The sequence below is a fragment of the Alligator sinensis genome, unplaced genomic scaffold, assembly GCF_000455745.1.
Source record: "Alligator sinensis unplaced genomic scaffold, ASM45574v1 scaffold442_1, whole genome shotgun sequence".
NCBI lineage: Eukaryota > Metazoa > Chordata > Crocodylia > Alligatoridae > Alligator > Alligator sinensis.
This window is the reverse complement of record NW_005841829.1, coordinates 3,523,734-3,535,002: the sequence shown is the minus strand read 5'-3', so window position 1 is coordinate 3,535,002 and position 11,269 is coordinate 3,523,734. Positions and strand designations below refer to the sequence as shown.

General features: G+C 41.3%; 1 protein-coding gene across 1 annotated transcript in view; it reads right to left on the bottom strand.

The window, feature by feature from the left end:
* Positions 1-11,263, bottom strand: part of ABTB2 (ankyrin repeat and BTB domain containing 2) — a 199,749-nt gene extending 188,486 nt beyond the window's left edge. The window contains exon 1 of the mRNA XM_006014664.3: positions 10,187-11,263. Within this exon, the coding sequence (XP_006014726.1) occupies positions 10,187-11,051 (865 nt within the window). The 5' untranslated portion in view covers positions 11,052-11,263. The remainder of the gene's footprint in view (positions 1-10,186) is intronic.
* Between the last annotated feature and the right edge of the window lie 6 nt (positions 11,264-11,269).

The following is an 11,269-nucleotide window of genomic DNA, read 5'->3' as shown; positions in this document are numbered from 1 at the left end:
GGGTCAGTGTTGGGTCTGGGAGTTGGGGATTCCAGCTTCTTGCTTTGAGTTTGCAACCTGGTCTTCGTGGCAATGCCACTTCCCCCTCTCAGCCCAGATCAACACTATCTCCTCCTCTCAGTTATTTTCAGAATGGAAGGGGGGGAAAGTGAGCAGAGAGAGATAATTCTTGGGTTCCCCAGTCAGCACTGGAGGGTGGCGTGGTTAGACTGGCTTGTCCCCCTGCCACCTCAGGGAGGGCTTCCAGTCCACCTGCCCCACCCTCCAGCACCAGCTGAAAAATTTTTCCAGACCAAACTCCCTCTGCTTCCTTCCCCCCCTCTCATTCAGAGAACAGAGACAGGCTGGGAGCTGTGCAGACACAAGTTACAGAACACGGTCGGCTCTGAAGCATTTTCATCTGAATTGTCATGCAATGAGAGTTCAGATTTTCACAGGATCAGGCCCTTTTAAAGTGGTCTGAAACCATGCACTTCTGTTTGGTCACAACTGTAGGCTGCTTTCTGGGGCCAGATCAGGTGAAAATTGTCACTTCTGTCTGCGCCGTAAGTTAGATCAGGTGGCCATTTTTAACGCGATCTAACCTCCCTGAATGTCTGTATGCACCCTAAAGGAACAATAAAAACTAGCTTTGGGTGCAAAATTTAGACTTTGGGCATAATGTCCAAGTGATTTAAAAGCTGAAACTGTATTTCCGAACAACAGAAACGCTTACAAAAATTCTGCCTTTGTTTAATAAAAAGGAGGGAAGGAGTTTTGCAGAACCTATTAAAAAGTATTATAACCATTTTTATTTCAATAAACATTGGGATTTTTTAATTTATTTTAAAACAGTACTAAAACGCCTGTGTACTGATACACAGTAAAGTATTTACACATGACACAGACTGATCTATTTTCATTGCAAAAAGCCAAGTGAAATATGAAGAGTAAAAACAGCACAACAGATTAGATACTTTGGAGTTTCTTAAAAATAATTTAAGATGATAGTAGCTAATTGATATGAATTTGGTTTCTAAATGAGTGCTATGTTGAAAACATCTCTCCCAAAAGAAAAGAACACCCATTCAAGTGTCCCTTGTAAAATATGCTGCAATTTGTTTCTGAAGTGTCACAAAACTGAGAGAACCATGGCTTTTGTATTTATACTTCCAACAATATATCTATGAACAGGACAAGTGCTAATCTTTCCTGTAATTACTGTAACTAGAGGACAAAGCTTAAAATGGAAAAAAATTGAAATTAATATGATAAAACACATTTTCTTGTAATATTTATTAACATTCAGTAGGATTAGATGGGTATATCAGAAAGCCCAAAACATCATGCTGTTTTGTACACTAAAGAGACAGGTAATAGGGGGCTTCTGTGGTTAAAAATAGAATTAAAAGAAAACAAATCAGAATTGAACCATGAATCAAATTCATTAGCATTTCATGGGGTTTTGGATGACAGCTCACACCCTTTTAGGTTCTAGAACATCTGGATTAAAGATGTCAGAGAGACTTACTTCATATACTCCAGTATTAGAAACACACATGTGCTTCGCTACAGCATTTTCATGACCTGGAATGTGAATAGTTAAAAAGAGTGGCTCATTTCATGTTATTTTCAGAGTCTTGAAAAAAATGCAGCAGCGTCGTCTCACTGTTCAGTTTTGCACAAAATAAGTTTACCATATCATCTGAAAATACAGAAACCTGTTAGGTTTGCCACTCAGTATTTCATATAATAAACAGTACTAGCTAGATTTAACCAGATTAAATTTGTATCCTGTTGTCAACCGTACATACAGTAAATACACAGTTCTAACTTCTTGTCTTGCATAGTTTGGCTTTATTGATAACTTAACAGTAACAATAAAACTTCATCCAAAACTTGACTATTCTTAGGGTTTTCCCTGCAGAGCTGCTTCTAGTGCAGGACCAATTTGTTTTACTTTAAAGGGATATGCCAAACCCTTTTATATCCTAATTACTTCTAACAAAAACTGTCTGCCAAAATGTATCGTTAGTATACATTTACAGAGTTCCCTTTCTGTTTTAGGGTGACTGAACAGAGAAGTCCTTGATAACCTGTTACACCAGGACAATAAAACCCAGTTTAACACTAATGACTTCAGCCCAGCATCATCACACTGACAGTTTCACAGAATGAAATGGAAATCTAAAGGTCAAAGTTCTCTCTGGCCTATACCCTGCTTCCCCTTGCATGTAAGCAACGGTGTACTATGTTATGCAAATACACCTGGCTCATACCTTTTGAAGTTGCAAACATCTGGGTGCATGCTTTAAAAAAGAGGTCTGTAGGTATTCAGAGCCCTAGCATATTTGTCTCAACAGGTGTTGTGGGTATAAATTCTAACACTTGAATATGCAGATATTACAAATGTCCAAGTGGATGCAAATGTTGCACATATATAACTAAAAGCCAGCAAGTGTCACTCTGGGGAAAACCTACCTAGTATAACATGGACATGACAAGATCCCTAGGTCAGTGAAACCACCCAAGTCCTGTGCTGGGGTACAGGAAGAATCTGAATATCCTACAGACTGTAGACTGGGCTCTGTGCTGCTCTGCCTTAGAAAACATCTGAAGGGAGGGGAGGCCAAAGAAGAGATGAGGAATGGCCAGTATGCAATTATAATCATGTGGCCCAGGACTATTGTACAGGCTGAGTGCAAGGATGACAGCCCCCAGGCAGCAGAGAGATCAGCAAGTTCCCTTTTAAACTGATTAGCAGCCCACTGATGGTATAGCTGTAAGAATAGTCCTAATGCTTTTCCATTCTGTTTACCTTATTGATTACATTTGCTGATCTGCAAACTGCAGCTATTATCCCCAAAATACACATCTCTTGATAACAGACAGCCTTTCTGAGCCGTTGTGAAGCCAATAGCTTATTAAAATTAATGAGACACTGTATGAACCCTCCAATTTGTTTGGTTCAGATAACCAGAAAGCAGTTTGAATAAATAGCACACATTACAAGGTAATTTCTTTGTTGAATGCATGGGTGCTACAAATGGATCTGAGCAGAGTACCACAATTATCCACTGAAGTATAAAATTGACCTTAAAATATTTGACATTAAACTCAAAAACCTAACTTTGAATAGCAAGCACCAGGAAATTAAAAGGAAGGCTGTTATGCCATTCTTAATTTATATGCAAGTGGGGAGAAATATAAAGTAAAATAGACTAAAGTTAACGACAGGATGTAGACTTTGAATTTCCAGACTTCTCTTGCTTTGTGCTTCAGCATTTAATGTGCTAACCACGTGCTAAAACAGAGAAGACCAAATTTATCTCTGGTTTAACTCCATTAAAACTGACTCTGGCCATCCTAAAGTATCTTGTAAGGAAAGGTTATAATTTTTAAAAGTTGAGAAACCAGAATAGCTTGTTTTGGAACCTTAATTCCTTGTTGCTCATGAGTTGGTACTTCAAAGGAATGTACCCATGATGTAAAGCATCACCTCAACTAACTCTCCCACAATAGGTGTATGCGGAAGCACTCAAGGCTAGTAGTGATTTTTTAGGTTTTAGTTTCCTACATCAGGGATGCTCAACTGTGGGGCTGAGAATTTGGCAGTAGGGGAGTGGCAATTAACGCTACCATGGCTCCCCTGCTGCCAAATTTCTGGGTCTTTGGGGAGTCGCATGGGCTGGGTAATGTGGTCCTGCACATTAGATCATGCCTGTAAGTAGGCAGGGGGCACACAGCCAGACTGGGCCAGTGCCCTGATCTTTGGCAGCATAAGGACAGATCAAGGCGGCAGGAAAATTGCAGCTAGATTCAGTAGGCAGATGGCATGCAGCTGGACCAGCATAAGGCTGGATTAGGGTGGTGGGCAACATGTGGTTGGATCAGACTGGCAAACAGTCCAACCGGTGGGGGATGGTGTGTAGCCAAATTGGGATGGCAGGTGGCCAAATTAGGGCATATGGGATCAGGATGACCGTACACAGGAATCCAGTCCATGGACCAACCCTGTGCAACTCATCTGGCCTGCAGGGCCAGAAGCTTGCGTGATACTGTCCTATAGAACCTGCAGTACTACCAACTCTCCAAAAATCTGTGGAATATTAGGGTATGCCTGGTCCATCATGCAGGTGCATTAGTTGTCTCAGAATTACTTAAAAATAATCAGATGGTTAAGTATAGGACAGTTGTGTTTTACAAAGTAGTACTACTGAAAGCATTTTTGCAGTCCTTTGGGACTTTTTAAAACAGCTCAGCATAAATAATGCATAAACCAATTCATCTACACCAGAATTGTAATACAGCTGCCTAAGAAATGCAAGACTGACAATCACATTAGAAGATCCATATAGTCAAATACCCATTACCAGCCATGAACAGTACCAGAAACTTCAAAGTAAGGTGCAAAAAGTCCTCCAGGTGGGTGTTATTATGGAAAGTTTCCTTCTAATCTCCAACAGCTACTGCTTTTATGTCCTGAAACATAATTTTTTGTTATGCCTTTTAAAACTCTTATTTTTAATTAAGAAATTTACAGTAGAATAGGTGGCATTCACACACTAAAAATGAATCAGTTTCCAAATTAAGTATCTCTCTCTTTGTCTTAGTAAGTCACCCAAAGTACATTCAAAATAAAACCACTCTAATATATAATGTTAGAAAAGCCCCCAAAACTCCTCTAAAATTGTGAAATTTTAAAGTATATCGGTGTAAATTTAAAATAGGCAAGCTAGGCTCCTATTCCCTGCACTTAGTTCTGGCTGAAACTCATGACATCTTTCCAAACCACATGATAGCACTTAAAAAAAAAGTTACAACCTAGCATTGTTTACTGATTTCTCACTGTTTTAAGGTGCTTGCCAATCTTCTTTATCTTGCCAGCTCTAACTGGTTATGCATAATTTATACCACCACACCCATCCTCCATCTGGGAATTAAGTCCTTAAAGGAACAGTTCCCATTATGTCATCTAAGACAGTTTTTCTCAACTGTGGGTCGCAAGAATGTATGAAAGGGTTACAAACAAACTTTAAAAATAGATTCTCCTTTAAAAGAGAAAAATGTGGGAAACCGTACTTTTCTCTTGCAGGGTGGCAGATTTGCAGCCTGCAAGGGACTGCTTGGGGCCTCCCCTGCCCACCCCCATGTACTGGGGGGTTGGGGCTGACCACTGATGTTTACAAATGAGTCCTGGTACAAAAAAGGTTGAGAACCATTGACCTCGGAGACTTTGCTGCATAGTTAGACACACCTGAAGAATACTGACCTCATACAGCAAACGTGCCGATTTTAGAGAGATTAGATTAACTGGCCAGCTTTGACAGTGTCTTTGAAGCCAAGAGTTCAAATCCCACTCAAATTTCATATATCCAAGTTAAACTGAGCCCCAAGCAGCCTAGAGTCTGATTTTCCTCAGACTTAAACGATATGAAACCAGAAATCAAAACAGACCCTTAATATGTACAAGAATTTTGGAAACAATTTTAAATTAAGGTCTAATTTGCTCATCATGCACATTACCAGCCTTAGCATAAGTTTTGGGGTTTTTTTGGAAAAACAAGAATTTGTCCCCATATCCCAGTCTAACAGAAGTGGAAAATAACTGAAGAGTTCACCCTGGTTTATCTCTTTACCACAGTTCTCAACCAGGGACAGTTGCACACTGGAGTATCACAAGATCCTTTTAAGGGTTATGTGACATATCACGCAAATATTAGCACTATTAGACATGCAAAAACCTAACCTAGACACATTTCATAAAATAAACCCAGGGATTTCAAATAGTGTCATATAGTGTCAAAACCATTCTGATCTGCTGTGGTCTTTCTGAGTTCTTTCCAACAAAAGACTGTTCTATTATTTTTTTGGTAGTCAAGAAACAAGTGAAAGCTAAGAGCTGGCAATTTCTGAGGGCTGCCTTGAGTCTAAAAAGTTTAAGAACCACTGCTTTAACACATGATCCTGACAAGCGGCCATGATCTTGCACGCACAAACTTCCCATAAGCTTCAGTATGAAATATGAGTGCGCAGGGATTCCAGAATCAGACTACAGGAGATGCATGTATTAGCTATCCTGCAAACTGCAGCTAAATTAAGAGACTGTACAGAGAAGACTGATGGCTTTATCCAATTAGTAGAAACCGAAGCACAGCATTCTTGATCTTTTATCATCTTGATGGCTTTTTCAAATATTTATCATTTAATTTCATCATTTACATCTATGCTTTTTGTTTCTCTGTAGCCAGCTTCTACATTTATATTTAGTTTATCTTTGAAAATTGTCCACTAGCCGCATCAAACTGCAGATACCTCCACTGGTGAGCCTTACAGACGCTTGTATTGACACAAGGTTAGAATGGTCTAGGAAATGTTCAAAAGGCAAGGCTTTTTTGTGATATCTTTTATTGGACTAACTGTATAGCTGGGAGAGGTATTAGACAAACCTTTGGGCATCTGGTGCCCTTCCTCAGGTCTGAAGGAGCAGCAGATGCAGGCAGAGCTAAATATTACAGAAAAGACTCAATGTAAATATAAACAGTCTGCTTGGAGGGATGGAGGAGGAGCTGTGAACTATGAATGAAGAGATGAAAACAGGGACCCTTATAAGACAAAAGAAGCTCAGTAGAATAAGCAATCTAGTTAGTGGCAGAACAAGACCATTGAGATGGGGGTAGTTATTACCTGGGAAGCACAGTGACATGATTAGCAGTGTTTGCAAGGTTGTAATGAGACATAACACCACTGTGTATATTAAGTCCAGATTTTTTACTGTCCACTATAGTTATGAATTTCTGTTCCCAGGCATGTATTCTGAAAGTGCCCTGTAAATTTTGTGACAGAATAACTACTCCCTAACCTCACCATCCTTGTGCACAAAGGGAATTTACTAAACCTGTACTGACACCACAATAGGTGTGAATTGCTTTAGCATATGGATTATCTTCCTTGATGTTTCCCCATTGGGAATTACTGGCTACATGAAAGGCCCCTTTTTCTACACCAGTGTTTTTATAGTGAAGTCTTCCAGACTGCTGAACATAGTGGGCCAAATTTTTGGGGGGTATTATTGTAAATATAACGGAGTCCTCTTGCTTTCAATGGATGTTCTCCATGTTTATACTAACATGACCAAAAGCAGAATATGGCTTAGTGGCTAAGCTGCTCCTAGGGGAAGAAAATTTGACTGTAGTTGCTTGAAAACAAAGGGATCTATTGGTAATAGATGTATTTTTCCCAGTGTTTATTTTATCCAAATTCATAAAGCAGGGAATCTGGCTACCTCTTAATTTGTACACAATATTACATGATCTTTAATAGTGTGACAAGTACTGTATTCATTTGCAGCCCTACAGAGAGGGTACCATTTTACAAGCATTTTGCATTGAGCCAAATACTATTCAGAGAGACAGTGAGTAGTTACATGAATAAAAAGCAATTTACAACCAACAACCTATCACAAAAATTCTATCCCAAAGTATTTACATACGTAGCAAGCCATTCTAAAGCATTTACAGATTTTGAAACCCTCCACCCTGCACGCAAGTTGGTACTAGAAATGTGTTCTCCATAATAAAGAACACAAAGTTTTGAGACTCTAGATTCATTTCTGTGGAAAATACAGGCTGGACTGTACCCAGTGTTCTTAATGAGAGATTTATGTGAATAAGGAATGTATGACCAGGCCATTGTATCTTGTGAAATTGCAGGGAGTTAGAGATTTGCTTAACGTTCAAACTCAAAGGAGGAATTAGAAAACATCCTGACATAAACGTAAAACTGTATTATAAAGCCAAAAAGGACTATTAGGATCATCCAATATAACTTCCTGCATAATAAACAAAGATTTCATCGGGAGATTGGAAAGTCTGACTGAAACGTGAATTATGTATTATATCAAATAAATATAAAACATGATATAATACATGATAAATGTTCAACAAGCCTTGTCTGCAGAAGTTCTCTATTAACATGTTTTTGTTACAGAAGGAAAGCCAAGAGGACAGAAGCATTCTCTGAATGCGGAGAGGTATTTGAATAAAGTATGGTATCGCTACCCAACATTCAGCTCTTGGATCTACCCAGATGAAGACATCCTTTCAAGCCATTTATCTCAAAACCGCTTTGTGTTGAAACTGCAAGGGATGGAGTTTAGAAGATTTCCTGACTTTTACATTTCAGGTCAGGTATTAAGACAGCACACTGTCAAATTGAATTAAATGTGCACAAAAGCACATTATAATCTTCAGGCATAACAAAAATAAATATAGTTGTTTAAAGAGTGATCAGCAAGAGAAGCAACAAAAAGAAAGAAACCAGCCTTTTCCATGGCCAATCACTGCTTAGTATTCAAGTACATGAGTGTTATCATAGCTGACCACTTGGCATTTTGAATATTTATAATGATTTCCTTGCATAGCTGTTTATGTTTCCACCTAACACCAGGTTCCATTCATTCATTCATTGCTGGTCTTCCAATAGCAGATTTCTGTTCAGGCAAAGGGACTTTATAAATCAGCAATAGTGTGAATTAATACTCCCTTCTGCCTCCCTCTCTCTTCTTTATCTAACACAGAAACTGCATGACAGAAGTACTGAGCAGAGATCATAGACAGCTAGAGCACAAGCTTTTTTCTGTGGAACCGCAACGTGAAATATTTCACTCCAGACAATGTGGACAGGGAGTGGAAGAGTAACTACAAATCCCCTCATGATCCACATAGGATTATCAGTTTTTGTTTTGGCAGCTAACAAAATATGCTAGGCTCTTTCCTAAAACCTCTGCAGTTGCTTCACCAAAGAGTTAAGGGTTTTAAAAACAGGCAAATGTATGCACATATTCACTTGATGCAAGTTACTGCAATGGATTTCGCCAGTGCCAAAGTAGCATTCCAAAAAAGCCATCATGTTTTACAGACAATTCCACGTTTTCAGAGTATTTGCTGTATTCCTCTCCCACACATTAGACAAAGTCCTGCCGGTAGTTGATAGAGGCACCTATAGGGGAAGAAGGCATGGAGCTATGTTGGCTCACATCTCCTGCCTAGCTAAGGTGATGTACAAAGAAAATGCATTGATGGGCAATTTGCTAATGCATGGGGTAATGGGTATGAAGCTGCATAAGTCTTGTTCCCTACTGCACCTGTGTAGTGCAGGGCAGGTTTGGCCCTCTCCCCTCACCTTTTTTTCCCCTATGTAAGGCAAAAATGACAGAAAACCTTGCAGTGTAAACAAGTCTTTTTTTTTTTTTTTAAACTAAATGACTGGAAGTTTTCTAGAAGACTTTGGTTGCTCTTAAGTATGCCATCCTCTGGTACAAATGGAAACACTGCAGCTTCCCCGCAGAGCTATCAAAATCTTAAACCTTTGTCTCAAGGGAAAATGCTGAGATTCCTCTGCTATCTGCTTATTTGCTTAACTGCTTAAAAACTGTCTCCTGTTTTAATCAGATTATAGAGGTAAGCATTTTAATGCTCTGCTATTCCAATTATTCCAGTACTATCCTATAATCCTCATTTTGGTGGGTTAAGTGCAGTTTGTTATAGTTTAATTTACTCATTATACAGCATACCCTCCACAGCAGCAGAGCCTAAATAACACATTTGATTGTTTTGGGGGGGGAGTTGCCTTCTTTATTGGCTAGAAAATCCACTTCAAATTTGTTTTCCTTCTATAGACTATGTGAGGAACAGCCTACTTAAAATCACTAAGTCTGCCCCCACAAAACTCTCAACATCAGTCATTATAGCATACTGGCAGGCTCTTCTTCAGACGAAAATGAGCTGTGTGTGTGGCATGTGGATTTTTTAAAAAATGAAAATACAGTTCAAAGTTTGCTAATGCAACTTTCCCCTATGGGCACTTGGAGGCATACACACACTCTCTCCTTCTCTGAAATGTTCATTTTCTCAAAGGGCAGCTGGCAGGAAGTTTAATTACAGTTTCACATATGATTTTTTAAAAATCTGTTAATATCGTACAGCTTTGTATTCCGCTGCCATCACACCTCGTGTCACAATTTACACCTGTGCTGCCCGTAATAGTCCACCATTCTGATTTGGCAGAGTTTTACACCTCCTTTGCACAGGTATCAACTACTACACCACAGCACAAGCTAAGAAATGGGCCTGGGGTACCTATTTATTCTGAAGGAAAGAACACATTTAGCTGACCTGAGGGTAACATACACATAACCGGGCCTTACCATTAGCATTTTTCCCACAGATGAGATGCTCGTAGGGTTGCAGTACTCCCCAAAGCTCAGCATCATTGTTGATGACCATCTCTAGGACTTCAGCCGAGATCTCACCTCCTCCTCCGTCTGGGCTCTGACTTGCCAACACCCTGGCCTTGATCTCTTCCACCAGGTTCTCCATGCAGGCTGTCAAGGAGATGGCGGCGTACTCATGGATCCTAACCGAGATCCAAGTGTCCACCATCCACCTGAAAAACCTCCCGACAGAGAAGGTGAGACTGCAGCGGGCTGACTTGCCTTTCCTCAGCCCATCTCCAGCGCTCATGCTGTAGAGGGAAAGGGCCTTGACGGTCGCCAGAACGCAACTTTCGGACAACGACCAGCTCTGGATGAGCTTGATGGCACTTTGCACCTCGAACCTGGTGCATTTGGAGTGCATCACGCTCAGGCGCTGGGCCTCCCTGGAGACCCTGATCAGCGCCCTCCTCAGCAACTGCGACAGCCTCCTGACTGCTTCCTGAGAAAAGCTCCTGGGGCTGCCTTCCCCCTTCCCCTTGCGGAGGATCTTCCCCACGTCTTCATCCGCCCAAGGGTATTCCTCGAGATCCGGCAGCTTCGGACACTTGGCAAAGAGATCTGCCACCTCGGGGTCTTCGGGCAGGACGGTGTTCACGGTATCCCAGCTGTTATTCCTACTGTTCATGGAGCCGGAGTAGCACCACCAGTTGCCTCGGTGCTGAGCCGACGGGAAGGCTTGGGAGATGGACTTGGAGGAAGAGAGGCTGAGGGACCTGCAGGAATCCCCTGCCCCATAACCAGAGTCCAAGGTGAGATCCTCCAGGGTCTTCAGAGTAGAACTGTACGTCCCAGCCATAGGAAACAATGGTGATCCTCCCGGCCACGGCCAAGACCAACGAGGGAAGGAGAGGGAAGGAGCAGGTCCCTGCCGCCACTGGCACCTTCAAGGAGGAAGCTCAGCTGGGCCAGGCTAGATGTCGGGGCGGGGCGTGAGGCACCGCCTCCATGCCCGGCCAGGCGAGGGCGAGCGCGGGGCAGCGAGCGAGCGGGCGGGCGAAGCGGCGGGCGCGGGGC